This window comes from Anser cygnoides, chromosome 20 (assembly GCF_040182565.1).
Source record: "Anser cygnoides isolate HZ-2024a breed goose chromosome 20, Taihu_goose_T2T_genome, whole genome shotgun sequence".
NCBI lineage: Eukaryota > Metazoa > Chordata > Aves > Anseriformes > Anatidae > Anser > Anser cygnoides.
In genome coordinates this window covers 2,755,060-2,769,986 of record NC_089892.1, presented here as the reverse complement: position 1 = coordinate 2,769,986, position 14,927 = coordinate 2,755,060, and the positions used below count along the sequence as shown (strand labels likewise).

The 14,927-nt window shown below is 57.8% G+C and overlaps 1 protein-coding gene and 1 long non-coding RNA gene across 8 annotated transcripts in view; one reads left to right on the top strand and one right to left on the bottom strand.

Annotated features, from left to right (window-relative positions):
- The window catches only part of KCNT1 (potassium sodium-activated channel subfamily T member 1), a 72,264-nt gene extending 58,095 nt beyond the window's left edge, over nt 1-14,169 (bottom strand). For 2 of the 7 annotated variants that reach the window (XM_066980992.1, XM_066980993.1), the window contains exons 1-2: nt 13,980-14,159; nt 538-699 (exon numbers count right to left, since the gene is read on the bottom strand). In XM_066980992.1, coding sequence (XP_066837093.1) covers nt 538-699; nt 13,980-14,116 — 299 coding nt within the window. In that variant the 5' untranslated portion in view covers nt 14,117-14,159. Of the gene's footprint in view, nt 1-537; nt 700-7,920; nt 8,112-11,038; nt 11,250-13,979 lie in introns of those variants that run through there. The other 5 variants (XM_066980994.1, XM_066980991.1, XM_066980995.1 and 2 more) reach the window with 5 other exon arrangements.
- LOC136786706 (uncharacterized) lies at nt 593-4,499 on the top strand. The gene is made up of 3 exons (XR_010826115.1): nt 593-725; nt 3,823-4,152; nt 4,221-4,499. It is a non-coding gene; the product is annotated as an uncharacterized lncRNA (long non-coding RNA).
- Nucleotides 14,170-14,927: the final 758 nt, after the last annotated feature.

Sequence of the window (14,927 nt, the reverse complement as noted above, 5' to 3'; positions counted from 1 at the left end):
CTCAAGTCCCCACGTCTGCTGCCCCGGTACCCCCACAACTCCGTGCCCAACGTGCCCCCGCGCCCCCCACCCGAGCCGTGCCCCCGCACACCGCAGCGCCAGCTGCCCGGGACGAGCCCGCAGGCCCACCCTCCTCCTCCTCCTCCTGCCCCCCCGGCTCCTCCAAGCCCACCCCAGCACCCCGATGCACCCAACGCCTCCCGGCGCCCACCCCCGGCCGCCGCCAGCACCGCGGAGAGCTCCGCGCCCGGCGCGCTCAGCACCGCGGAGAGCTCTGCGGGGCCCCGCGATGCGACCCCCGGCCGCAGGTACGTGTGTCCCCCCCCGGGGACGTGTGTGTCCCCCCGGGGACGTGTGTGTCCCCCCCCGGGGACGTGTGCCCCCCCCCGGGGACGTGGCTCCCCCCCCCATGGTATCTGACCCCCCCAGGAACGTGTGTGTCCCCCCCCCCGGGTACTTGTCCTCCATCCTGGTACACGAGTCCCCCCCAGGTCCGTGTCCCCCCCCCCCCCCAGCCCGTGGCCGAGCCCCCCGAACCTGTCGTCGCTCTGGAAGGACTGGTCGCCCAGCAGCAGGTCGCGGAAGCGGTAGCGGGGCGGCAGGGGCAGCACCTCGGACTCCAGCTCCGTCATCTTCAGGGCGGCGATGTCCAGGATGAGCCCGCTCCTGCGGCCCCCGCAGCCGCCGGGCGACGAGAGCCTGCGGGAGACGGGGGGGCAGCGGCGGTGAGATTGGGGGGCGGGGGGGGGGGGGGGGGTTCCCTGCCCTGCACTGCCCGGCCCGGCCCTGCCCTGCCCGCCCCCCCCCCCCCCCGGCACCTCCTCCCACCCCCCCGCAGCCCCGCACGCACCGCCCGTGCATTTACATTGCGGGGCCGGCGGCGGCGCCCCCCCGGCAGAGCGCCCCCCCCGGGGGCATGGGGGCGCCCGCGGGGCTCCGCCGGCCTCGGGCGTGGGGAGGGGGCAGAGCTCGGCCGCCCCCCCCCCCCCGGCTCGGTTCGCTGCGCAGGGCAGCGCAAGGAGAGGAGCCACTGGAAATGGCAAGGGGAAATAAAGACAGCTCGCAGGGGAGCTCTACAGCTGAGAGCCGGATCCTCCCCCTCCGCTTCCCCCCCCCCCCCCCAAGGAAAAAGAAGTGAGGATGGTGGAGAGGCAAGGAGACGGCTCCCCGGCAGTGCTGGGAGCAGAAGCACAACCTCCTCTCCAGGCTGCCGGCGCTTAAATCACCCGGACAGTCCCGGTATTAAATGAGAAACCGCGAAGGCTGATGACTCAGTCATCCGTCCAGCCGCCAAGTGTCATGGCCGAGAGGATATATCACCGGGCCCTCGGCGTGCTCACGCCTCTGATCAGAGGCGCGGGGGATCGCGGAGCCTGGGAGAGATCCAGAGCGGTTGTGCAGACAAAGAGGGCTTTGGACGGTCACCTACCCGCAGCCTGTTCCTGCCACACAGCAAAGAGACGAAGCTCAGCCAGCGCTCAGACTGGCATTCGAGGTGGCTAAGAGCTTGTCTTTGCTCTCCTTTGTCAAACCACACTCACCAAACAGAACACGGGTGCTACACCGCTCCCCACGTCCACTAGAGCTGCTAATTAGAGCTGATGGGAGTTAAGCTCATTTCACAAGGCAACGAAGCCGTTCAATCCTGTAGAGCCAACGTACAGGCACACAAGGCAAGATCCCTGGTCCTGAGCCTCTGGGTCCTGATTTCAATTTCAAATTAATCTGCGCCATGAGAGTCACTCCAATTTCACAGGCCCTTTTTGGAAAGCAGGATGGAGGGGGAGAGCTCAGAAGAGGGAATGTGGCACCTCTGCAGCAAGACGATTCTTTGCCCTCACACGTAAGCTTGAAGTGAGACGCATGCAAACAGCTGAAAGGGTCCAACTCCTGCCAGGGGCACTTCCAAGGGGCTCACCCCAAGCCTCTCCAAGACTCACTCCTACCACCTTCCCATCGCTTGGCCTCCGGCACGTAGTGTACAAGCTCATACAGGGGGGGAAAAGGGGAAAAAAAAAAAATAAAAGCTTCAAATAGCTTAACAGTAGATTATCAACAGACATCTAACTTCTTGCTGCAGGCTGCAGAGATCCGAGGCTCCCCAGATCACCTCCTACCTCTAACAACTCAACCCCCATATGCAACTCCCCAGCTGACCAGGTTCCGAAGTCCTGAGCAGCTGCTGGTCGTAACTTTCTGGAAGAGCAACCAGCGTGCAATATTTCTGCTGAACACAGCCCCAGAAGACAGCCCAGCTCGCTCCCAGCACTTCAGATGATTTTCACTAGGTTTTTTGCTACTTAATTCTACACCCCCAGAGCTTTTCGGTTCCTTTTAGCTACCATATGCACACTGCAGCCGAGGCTCTGTGCTGAGTAATGCATCTGTGCGGGGCCTTGGGCTTCAGGGAGGTTATTCTAAGATAAAAATTGATCTGAAACTTTGTCTTTAAGAGAAATCAGACCAAATTCCTGTCAACTCAAGGACTCCCTCTGGATCAATTGATATAAGCACAGAAGTTAGCTGTCCATCTCTAGCTCACATTGCAAAAGAGGATCTAACACTAATCTAATCACAAAGCCACAATTAAGTCTTTCCCCTTGGAGCTCAACCATAGCTATGTCAAAAGCCTACTTTCCCCAGGCCACCCCCAGCAAAGCGCAGGTCCAGCTGAGACTTATTGTTGCTGTGAGGCCAGGACAGCAACCTAAGCTTGGACTTTCAAGGAGAGAAAAAATAAGAATAAATAAGGAAAAGCATTATTATACTTATATACTTATTATACTGCATGCTTTAAAATGGGGAGCCAGGTGCTGACTCCAATTGTGGGCAATTGTATTTGCATTTGAAGTGGACTGTTACGCACAGTAATTGCCTTTGATTATTAGGTGCCTGTTTAAAGGAGCGAGCATGTTGCTTCTTTTCCCGGAGGAAAGGCAGAAAGCTAAGGCTGCTCAGCTCTGGACACACCGACTGCCATGTGGAAAGGGCACCTTTACGCAGAGCTGCCATCGCGTCCTTCCTGATGTGGGTAGGGTGCGGGTAGGCAGGGCTGCCGTGACCCTGCACCCACTGAAAGCTAAGGGCACCCTTATCTGTGCATGGCCATCCTCTTCAAACGTCAAGCCTTTGTTTGATTGTTTCTTTAACATCACTCTTTTTAAACCAAATTAATCCATCTCTTTTGGCCTCAGACCATGCATCAAATTCATGAAGCAAAGCAAATATTTGCCAATGTACTTTATTACTTCTAAGAAATTGTAATAAAATCCAGCGATACAGTATCTTTGGAAACACAATTTCTGCTATGTATTTGCATCTGAGTTTGTTCTCACATCCACAGTAACACCTACATTTTGCATACATTCCTTGTTTATTCTCACGTATAGAATCATTCAGAATTTTTAAAGTTTGGCACATTTCTTTATTCTGGCTTCAGATGAAGGTTGGGTAAAGCAAGTATTGCATGCACCTATTTGATAAAGACGTCTTTCTTACACACTGACTTTAAGATGTGTTGCAAATCAATGCTTCAGAAAAAAAAAGTGCTACTGCAGTGCACACAGATTTCCTTACATCGGTACAGAGAATTTGCAACCCTCCTCTCCGCCCAAACATTGGGATTCTGAGCTATAGAAATGCCACAGCAACACAGACAGTTCTTCCAAGCAATAGTGGTATAAAATAAAAAATTCATGAACAAGCTTGCTTATTGCATAGTCTTCAAATACTACTGAAAAAAAAAAAAAATCCCAAAGTGGTTTATAGCTAAATACAGGACTGCAGCTTTATTTTTATCTTGCCTTTCCTTCCTTCCTCCAGAGCCACGTACAACTAAAAATGCACGCTGTAATCAGCATATGGAAACCTCAACACTATTCCACTTCATCGCTACGACACCGTCTCTCCCCCAGCTTGGCCGGCTCCCTGCAGCAAGCAGCGCGCCGCGAGGGGGACACCCTACTGCTCCGCGTATTGGGAACACAGAAGCTGGGATCAAGCCGAGCGTGATCCACCCGAAACCTCCCTGTCGCTCTCTTCTACCACTAAACTGCAGCCTGATACAGTCACTGTGCCATCTTAGCAAGCACAACTGCCCCTTGGAGCATGCTCCACCAGGTCTCAGAGCTGCACCAGCCTTGGTTTTCTTCGGTAAGTGTTGTCATGCACGGGCTGGTCGCGATCTCCTTCCTTCTTCCCTCCACTCTATTTCCCCACAGGGCACACAGGGAAGCTTTGCTGCTGGCAGTGCGGTCCCCAGAGACCGAAAACACATGGAAGAGAGCAGTGACAGCCCAGGTGCCCGCCTGCACCAGCTGCAGCTGTGCCCAGCCACCTGCCCTGCGGAGCTCATCGAACGTGGTTCTGGTCCTTAGCACCCAGAGACAGCCTTGCCTCAGAGGACACCCCACAGGCTGGTAGCTTGTTGCAGCGCATTTTAGGATTTTACCACTATTTTTGACTGCATACGTCAATGATGAGGATGGACACAACCCAAGTTCCTCTGATGCTTCCTCGCATGCTGCGCAGGACATGCTTGGCAGCCAGCCCGTGCCCTCTCTCACCCTCGGAGCAGGAGCTCCTCTCTGAGCCCTGAGCTCCCCCTCCAGAAGGCGAGTCCCATCCCCTTCTCTTCCCCCGCAGCAAGAAGAACAAGGTCCCACAAGAGCACGTGGGTTTCCAAGCTCCTGGCCCACCCCCAGCCCTGGTCCCATCAGCTGCTGCCTGTGAACAGAGCCCTGCAGGAAATTCTGCCCTTTCGTTTTCTATATTTATTAAAATATATATAATCATCATTTATTTGCTTCTCCTCCCACAGCTCTTATGGTTACCGGGTTACAGTTGTCATTACCCCTTCTTCTCTTTTTTTTTTTTTTTTTCCCTTCTGAGTGACATCCCTGTGGGGTCTCCTAATGGCCCGAGCGCGTAGGGAGAGGCAGGCGCTGCCTCCGGAGCTGGGCTGCGCCCCTCTGCTGCTGCTGCACGCGTGGGCGCCGCTCTCTTGGCCAGGAGCTGAGTGCCCTTCTGCAAGGGGCCATGCTGGGGAAGAGCGCACACAGGACACAAGGCTTTTCCCCCCAAAACACGTTTTAAACATCTCTTCTGTCTTCTAAACACAAGTCTCATAGCCAAGAGGTAAGCGATTGCAATCAGAACGCCTCCCAGCCTTAAAAATAATCCACGAGGAGCAAAAGTGCTGCAGGATGCACGAACGGAGCCTTCCCCAGCACACCCTCATGAAACACCACTTGAAAGGAGCGTTCATGGAGGGCAACTCCACAGACCAAGCGTGGGGGCAGCAGCGATGAACTGGTGAGCTTGCAGTGCCACTCCATGATCGTGTACGAAGAAGAGCTCAAACGACAGGCACTGAGGACCCAGGCACTACAGCCCTCAGCTTGACACAGAGAAAGGGAATCGGGAGAAGACGGCGGCGATCTGTTTGCCTCAATAAGACCATTTTCTTCGTAAACATTTCTGTGTCTACAAGCAAACACCTTCCACATCATTTAATTTTTATCAGCTTCTTGTTGCTTGTACGATGGTCACACTTCTTGATTCAAAAAGGGTTTTAAGTGCTCCAAAGGATATGAAGAGGCCCCTCATAATGTCCGTGCCACTGCTCCAGCTGCTCTTGGCAGCCTTGTCCCAGGCCATGCTCAGTGGGTACGGCGGGTGCAGAACATCCCCACACACATGCAAGATATGAAGTGCTCGGTCTCCCAAATTTAACTCTTCCATCCGCGTTTGCATCCCCCTGGACAGCCGCACTGTCCACGGCAGGGGCTGCAGTTGCTCAAAACTTCTACATAAAACTGCTCAGACCTCTGACGAATCCATCTATTGCTTCGCTTTCAACAAGCAGAGGCAATTTAGCTCCACAGGCCTTGCAGAAAATTTAGCATGTTGTGTATTTCACTTTGAAAACTAACAGGAAGCGTGAGTCAGTGCACAACTCCGCAAGCGTTCTCCCCGCTGGCAATGCTATTTTCTAGAAGATAAAAGTATAAATTGTACCTTCCAGGTCCAGAGCCGTTTTTCTTATTAGACAACCCTGTATTAGCAATTCAGTGCCACATATCCCCATTCCCTTCTGGCCTGATGCACACGTACAGTTTGTACCGCAGGGTAAAACTCCCCGCAGCCGAAGCCCCGCCGAGAGGGCTTGTCACCCCTCTGTCCCAGCAGAAACACGCCGCCCATCGGGCGCACGAGTGGCACAAGCCGGCACCAAGCTCCGCTGGCCCAGCCCCGGCGCCTGCAGCGATTGCTCCTGGCAGAGGTAAACACGTCGGGCTGATGCCCCAGGAGACCGCAAAGCCAAAATAGCGGCGGGGGAAAGGAGGAGGGGAGCAGAGCCCGCACACCCCGCGCACCGCTGCTGGCAGGCAAGCAGAGCGGCTCCCTCCTCCGCAAGCCTGGCCTGGGGCTGCCACGGCAGTGGAGCGAGACCGAGGCATAGAAACAGGTTTCAGCTCGTGACATGCATCTAGTTACACCTACCATCTGGGGGGATTGAGCCCCTAGACACAAACAGTGTAGGCGAGGACAGGCAGGACACCCCAGCCCGGTGCTGCCCGTGGCCACCCGTCCTGCCCAGCCCTTCCCGGCACCTCAGCCACGAGCAGCCTGTGCAGGAAGGACAGATCTGAAACGCTCCCAGCCTGCGAGCCGAGGTCGCTAACCCTGCCGGGAAGCTGCTGGCCCGGCGATCTCCGGGGCTATTTATGGATTTCACCATTAGAGTGGATTTTCCCCTCACAAGCTGCAGCCGAAGAGCAGGTTTCCCCGAGTTCAGCCCTTCCCAGCAAGGACTGGAGCCTTTGTCCTTACCACGACGTTGGGTCTGCAAGGCGGCCTGGAAGCACGTGCAAGCTCACTTAAAAGCAGAATCACTCCCAAAGTTCAAGAAGCCAAGGGACAAGGATGGCCGCTGCTGGGAGTAAGGAGCTGTCCCTCCCTCACGCTCCCACGCCACGAGGCCCCTCTGTGCCGCCGGGGATTTCCAAGCCCCGCACACCGGGCTCCCTGAAATCACGGGGCCTTCAACGACAGGATGCTGTCACGGGCAGGGACAAGCGGCTCACGATTCACTCCAAACAACCACAACGAAAATTAAACCGAATCAGATTATTAAACTAAAAAGAGAGCAATGCACTTGTCACAGCCCCCTGCTCTGTTCCCGGAGCCACTAGCCAACCTTCTACTATTCCCTGTGTAAGAAGGGGAATATAATTCCTACCGGCAACACCACAAGCCTCTGCACCTCGGCGACTCCTCTGCTCACCTCCTTTAGCTGTCGCTTTTCTCAATGTGGCCATGCTCGCTGCCCAGCCCCAGGGCAGCCCATATGTCCCCGAGCTGGAGATGCCATAAGGAACCTCGCCCACAGGTCTCTGTCCCTTTTTCCAAGGTTTGAGGTCTTTTCAGATGCCCTGAAAACCCTCCTGGCTGCAGGACTGCTCCGGGCCCAGGGTCTGCAGCCTGCTCCCACACCTCTCAGCCTGAGCGCTCCTCGGCCACCCGATCTCGCCGTGCTGTGTCCCTTCCCGTGTCACCCTTCCCGTGTCACCCTTCCCGTGTCACCCTTCCCGTGTCACCCAGCAGCTGTCCCTGGGGACCCTGCTCCAGCTGCTGACATCGTGAGGAAGCCCAGAAAGCCAAGTGGGTCTTGGCCACTTCCAGCTCTCCCAGGCAGACCCTTCTCATCCCCCACAGATCCTACCGCTCCATCGCAGGCTGCATCCTGCCAGCACGCCCCTTTGCAGGTGCAGGCAGACCTCCTCCCTCCAGCCTGGGGCACAGAAAAGCTTTCCTCCAGCTAAACTGAGCCTTGACAGTCCTTTACCCTCTTGCTGTTGCCCAATCTTTTATTTATTTATTTTTTCCTGGGGCTTCCCTTCCCCACGCGGAGCTTACCTGGGACCGATTTCATCCACCCCACCTTGGGAGCCAGCCAAAAGCCTCATCTCGGCAGACGCCTGGCTGCAGGCAGGAGAAAGCTACCTGCTCCCTGCTGCCATCAGGGTGAGCAAGGAGAGCCCCTCCAGGCAGAGCTCGTTACTCCCCGGGATCGTTATTCTCAGGAACCAAGGGCACACCTGGTATCCCACAGCACAGGATCCTCTCACTCGCCCTTCTGCCCCCAGCTCTTACATGCCCTCCCAAATCTGCCAGTGCCCAATACTTTTCAGGCTCGTATTAAAAAAAAAAAAAAAGAAAAGAAAAAAGAAAAAAAAAAAAAAGGCTGCAAAATCAGGACACTGCTAATTCTTGCTAATGATCTGCTGGGAAAAGCCTCCCTTCTGCTATCAGCAGCCAGGAACAAAGCACAGAGAAGAAACTTCTCGGCACTCCAGACCCCTGCAGAATGCTCCCTTCTACTGAGAGCAGAAAATAATAGAGAGGCGTGGGAGGAGGAAGAGTCTTTTCACATTGCTCGGGGATACAAAGGCTTACAGGAATAAACCCCGAGAGGCAGGCTTGTCAACCTGCCTGCCAGACCAGGGCTGTAATGGGGCAAAGGGGGGGATGTCTCCTGGTTTAGGAGGCAGGAAACAAACAGAAGGGCAACATGAAGCAAACGTTGTTTGTGGGGTCCCACAAGGCTCGCTGCTATTCCGCGCATTCAGAAGTGATGGCGATGAATCCAAATTATCCAGTACGGCCAAACCCGGACCTGACTGTGAAGAGCTGCAGGAGGATCTTACAGTACTGCGCGACCTGATGATAAAATACCGATGAAAATTAGCATCAATAAATGCCAACTAATCCCAAACGGGAAGGAAAGGGACAACATATTCCTGCACAGGCACTAAAAGGTCTGCAAATGAGCAGCCAGAAAAGAGCCAAAGTCACTGCAGATAATACCACAGTCGGCAGCAGCCTGGCAGCGGTGGTCGGAGAAGACAAGCAGAACCTGAGCAGAGGCTGTTGGGCTGCAGGCAAACCCGCAGCGGAGCCGCGCACGGTTCTGGTTCCCCTCCTCGGAGATGATGTGGCACAGAGAAGGGCGACAGAGAGGAGTACGGGGACGTAAAGCACTTTGTACAAGGAGAGACTAAACAGATCAGGAGGAGCCTTATGCCTGGAAAGAGACGTGATGAAAGGGAGGCGAGATCAGACAGGACGACCAAGGAGCACATCACAGGAGCTGCAGGAGCCCCGGGCAATTACAGGGCAGCAGGCTCAAGCAGAAAGCAGCGTGCTTTCGCACAGACCAACCGCTTCAGAGAAGTCACATCCTCTGGTGGAGGCAGAAAGTAATGGGTTTAAGAGGGACCAAGCAGGTCCCCGGGGAGGTATCTGTCCCTGCGGCTCTGCACAGCCGTGGGACACGGCCTCAGCCCCAGCAGCGTAACCGGGGGCTGTGCTGTGCCTGCCCCAAGCGCCTGCCACCAGCCGCAGGACACAGGGACCAGAGGCACCTGGGTTCACCCCAGTACCGCCACTTGTCTGTTTTTATTCACAAGAAGGATGAATGAGATATTCCACAGTCCGGCACAGTTTGGCAGGGACGCAAGAGAAATATTAACAAGGCTCCAAAATAAATTGAGTGCGGCACTTGGGAACCATGCGTGGAGGTCAGGAAGAGGTCTCCGTTGGAGAGCTGGGAGGATCCAAATAGATGCTGCAAATATTTCTGCAGAGCAGAAAAAGCCTTGAACACAGGCAATGACCTACTTTGCTGCCCTCCAGTGAAGGGTGACACAGCCATGCTAGAACCCAATGGCATTTTCTAATTGAACTAAATAGCAGGGACATTCCAGAAACCCCTCTCTAGAGACAGATGGGTCCTGCAGGATGCTCTCCTGTGGTGGTTTTAGCAGCACCACCTGCTGACAGACGTGCCCAGCCCTGGACTTCAGGCTCCTGCACACTGTCCCATCCTAGGCAGCTGAGGAAAACAAGAGCAGAATTCCTTCTTATCTCTGCTACATAAACACTGAAAATACGTGGTGTTTGGCCCTGGAGTTTTATGGCTCCCTATTGCAATTTCTCCTGGAACAGGGAGGCCAAGATCCCCACAGCCACAGCGGTTGTTGCAATCCGCAAGGTTGGCTTTTTGGAAGCTGATAAACGTCTAAGCTAGTAATCCAGCCTGGCAGAGCTGGTCATTAATTAGCTACAGTCTGGTTCGGTGCGAGCTCTGCCAAGGAAGCATCTTGCCACTCATTTCCAGGAAGTGGAAAGAGAGCTACAGGCTGCCAGCTACGGGGACCACTCCTCTGCTGAACCGAGCCAGGTCACTCGGCAGACCCAGCGTGGGGCAGGAGAAGCCGTGGGAGAGCCATCCTGCATCTGGAGCAGTGCGCGCATTGAGCCTGAGCCCAGTTTTAGTCAATGTCTTTCTGTTGCCTTCACATCCTTCGTGGACTCAGGTCAGCCCTCGCATCGAGACGAAGCCCTGGAGAGCCAAGGACAGCGGGCGCTCGGCTGGCCTGGCCCCAGCAGAGGCTCTTGCCAGAGAGGCAGGCGATGCCTCCAGGCAGTTTTTGCTGCCGCTGCTTTCAGCCTGGCTGCGACTTCCAGGACAGCAAGCACGATCCTGGCCGCCAGCCCGGTGGGACTGGGGGCAGACCCCGCTGCGGCACAGCCCCCATTGAGACCAAGCCCCCTCCATGAGCACAGAGCAGAAAGCGGCTGCCCCTCTCCACCCAGGAGACCCGGGAGCCAGGGCAGCAGCACAGAGGCACAGCGGAAGCACGAAGGACCAACACGCTGCCCCGTAATGGGGCGGTCACCACAGCCCCCAGGCAGCCTTCAGGGCGAACAAACCCAGCAGTGAAGCGCACCCCACGGCACAGGGGAGCCCAGGGACTGGTCCCACGGTGCCACACCAGCAGCACGAACGGGCCCCCCGGCTGCAGCCTCTCCAGGGCTCGCCCTGGTGCTGCCGGTGCTGCTGTGCCCCGCGGATCCCACTGGGAGCAGATCCCAACGCCGTGGCGAGGTGCCCAGCCGGCACGGGACGAGCGGCGCACAGACAGCGCTCCTGGAGGAGGCTTCAAAAACAGACACGAGAAAAGCCACGTACGTCTGAGGCACGGCCGCGGTCCTCCTAAACGGCTTCTCCAGGTATCACCGTGCGTGTCTTCTCGGTTCGCCTTTTTCTTCTGAAACAAGCCATGGTGACGGGAGGCAGCGGGTGGAAAAGCCGCGTCTGCTCTTGCACGTCTGCTTCTCTCGCAGGCCCCCTCGCTTGTGCAGGGTATTTTCGCGTGAGCCCTTCCATATGGCCTCTCATCCATCACTGCTCCTTGCCAGAGTGCCCTTACATGGGCAAGGCGGAGGAAGCAGAGCTTCTGGCCAGGAGGAAATCCTGTATTCCCCTAAGTGACAGCCTAGCTTCTTGTACAAACATTTACCCATGTTTCCCATGAGGTAGGAAAGTAAAATTTAGGCTATGTGTACCCTAAGTGCCAGAAATGTGTATTTGTTCTCCAAACATTCCTTTAAGTGCTTTTATGGTTAACCCCTTGCTCTCCGACAGCTTTCAGGATGATTGTCCCCTTACAACGAGGACCAGCAGGGAGCACACAGACACTTACACCCACACCTGCACACTCAGGTGACCAAGGAGATGGAGTTTATCTCACCAGCTTCCAAGTCACCCCTAGATTTGCAGAGCAAGGGGACAACAGAGGCGTCAACCCATTTTAATGGGGCCAGACCAGCTGACGTCCCCTTGAACACGCACGTTAGGCAGAAGGCACATTTAACGTGCTACACGTCTTTGCCGCTCAGCTCTACCGCGGCTCTCACATCACATCCCCCGCACACACCTCTGGTGCCGGGTCTGCTCGTCTGCCACCACCCCACAGCCGCACGCACCCAGGCACACGAAGCGGGGCCAGGAACCCACACGGGGGTCCTGGTGTGTGCCAGGCACGCTGTGCTCAGCAGGCACAAACCCTGCACCAAGCAGGGAGCCTCCCCCTGCCTCAGCTGGACAGAGGAGGAGCCCCAGGAGGCGAGGAGGAAGGTCTCGCTCCGGCACAGGCGGAGGTGCTGAGCACAGGCGATCACCCACCGCAGCGATGCGCGCCCCCAGCCCCAGGGGGAAACCAAGCAGCAGAGCAGCTAGCAGGCCCCCAGACCACCCAGAGGGTGGGATGGTGCTTGTTGCTCCGGCGCGTTTCTCTTTGCACTGTTTACAGTGAACGTTTCCTTCTCCTTCAGCACTGCAAGCCTACGTTAGAGATCCAGGCTGCACCAGAGCTTGGGAAACGGGCAGCTGCAGGAAACTGCCGAGTCCCACGGGCTCGAGGCAGCTCGTTTGGTACCTCTGGAAGGGCAGCAAAGGGCCGTGCCCAGCAAGCAGGCGAGAGGAGCCACGGAAAGCAATGGCATTTCAACCTCTTCAGAGCCAGAGGGGGGTTAGAAACACACGGAGCTGTGTAATCATAATTAAAACCCCAAGCTCTTCTATTCAGCTTGAAAAAGACAAAGGGGGAGGACCTTTGGACAAGGATTTTGTTGTGTTAGATGAGGATAAATTCCACCGAGCAGTATTGCAGAACAAGTAGAAAGGAGCAATAGCTCTGCTGTCCGAGCTCGTGGTTGTCCCGGGTCGTTGGCCCCCACCAGCCGCCTCCCCTGACTGCTCTCTGCGCACACATGGACGCATTTGGTAACCTTATCGAGGACATTGTGTCTGCAAACACACCGAGTACAGGTGAAAAACGAAGAAACAGGTTTAGGTGAAGGTACTACGGCCCCGTGGCTGCCCCAGCACGCCCAAGGCTCCCAGACAGACAGACAGACAGACGGACTTCCAAGCGGTGCTTTGGGGAGTTGGGTGGTCCTGGTCCTGAGGCTCCGCAGTGCCTGGGCTGCATCGGGCACTGTGCCTCTGCAGAGAGGACAGCAGGGGGAGAAGTGATGGGGGGACTCACCCCCAGCAACTCAAGGACGTTACTGATTGCCCAGCCAGGGGCAATGTTCTGAAGTTAGAGAGTTCACTGACTACACTGCTCCATCTTTTTCTATCTCGTCTTTCAGGAATAAAAGAGGGTCTGCCCAAATCGGTGAGAAGATGTAAACATTAAAAAAAAAAAAAAAAAAAAAAAAAACACACCACTACAGTTGTCCAGCCCTGGGCACAAACCCAGCCAAGGTCCTCATCTGCCAAGAGAGAACCGATGCACACACTTGATTTGTGCGGTGAAGCTGACATTTGCTGAGTGTGACAGTCAGAAGAGCTGCACCAGTAAATGCAATCAGACTGTCGACAATATAACGGAGTTACCGGGAAAAGCTGGGAGACTCCGGCAACAAGCACAAGTACCCTTGTAAGAAAAGTGTCTGCCCCTGCCCAGGCACAAGACAGGCTCCTCCTAGGCACACCGGGGAGCAGCTCTTCGCTGCTGCACCGCAGCCCCTGCCTGGCCCCGCACCCCGTAACTTTGGTCGAGGACCACACGGGGACAGAGCATGGCCGGGATGCGACCCTTCCGCAGGCCTCAGCCCGGGCTCGGTTCAGGGCTCAGCTGAGGCAGCTCCCCCAAATCCGTGCCCAGCCTGCGCACCTCGGGGCCCCCCCGTGTGGGGCAGCAGTGACAGGGGCCTCCGGGCACCGCCGCCCCCAGCAGCCTCCCACTGCCCCCTTCCTGGGGCGATGGCACCCAGAGGGGGATGTGGGGTGGGGTAGGGGGGGCTGAAAGCGTCCCGCACAAACTTTCATAGGATCACAGCAGGGAGGGGGCCTGCCGGAGCCCCGACGGGTCCTGCCGGTGCCCCCTTCCCTTCCCCTTCCCCTTTTCCTTCCGCACTCCTTTCCTTTTCTCTTCCCCTTCCTTTTCTCTTTCTCTTCCCCTTCCCCTTCCTTTTCCCTTTCTCTTCCCCTTCCTCTTCCCTCTCTCTTCCCAATTCCCTTCCCCTTCCCTTTCTCTGTCCCTTTTCCTTCCCCTTCCCTCCCGTCCCGTCCCGTCCCGTCCCTTCCCCGTCCCTCCCGACCCCGCCGCCCCCGACCCCACCTGTGGCCGCTGCCATCGTCGTAGAGGAAGGTGCTGTTGGTGTAGCACTCGGAGCACCCCGGGGCGCCTCCGGCCGCCCTGCCCTCCGCCGGCCGGTAGCTGCCGGGCAGGCTCCGCTCCTCGCCCGCGAGCGGCATGGGGGCAGCGGCTCGGAGCAGGGCATGGGCGCCCGGTGCCGCTCCCGGTGCCGCTCCCGGTGCCGCTCCCGGTGCCGCTCCCGGTGCCCGCCGCCCATCACGGCGAGCCCCGCCGCCGCCGCAGCCCGCGGGAGCTCCGCATCTCGGCCCCGGGGGCTGCGGGGCCGGGAGGGTGGGAGGGAGAAACGGAGGGAGGAGGCTGCCGGGGGGGCGGGAGCGGCCCGGGGGGGGGGGCTTGTCTGAAGCGTGGGGGCTCGGCACGGCACGGCACGGCACGGCTCGGTTCGGTTCGGCTCGGCACGCCTCCCCCGGTGCTGCCCGCCGAGGCTGGCTATGGCACGGCACGGCACGGCTCGGTTCGGCAGTGCTCGGCTCGGTTCGGCACGGCACGGCTCGGCTCGGCTCGGCTCGGCTCGGTTCGGCACGCCTCCCCCGGTGCTGCCCGCCGAGGCTGGCTGTGGCACGGCTCGGTTCGGCACGGCTCGGTTCGGCACGCCTCCCCCGGTGCTGCCCGCCGAGGCCGGCTGTGGCACGGCTCGGCACGGCTCGGTTCGGCACGGCCGCTGCACCGCGCCGCCACCTGCCGGCCGCGCCCGGCCCCGCCGCCCGCCCCGGGGGTGTGCTTTGGGGGGGGGGGGGGGGGGGGGGGGGGGGGGGGGGGGGGGGGGGCTGCGTGGTTTTGGTCGATTGTATTTTTGTTTTTTTGGCCGCCAGAGCCGCGTCAATATTTGTGCTGCGCGCTGGAAGCGAGCGGCCGAGCCGTGCGGAGCCGTGCGGAGCCGTGCGGAGCCGTGCGGAGCGGCCGGGCACT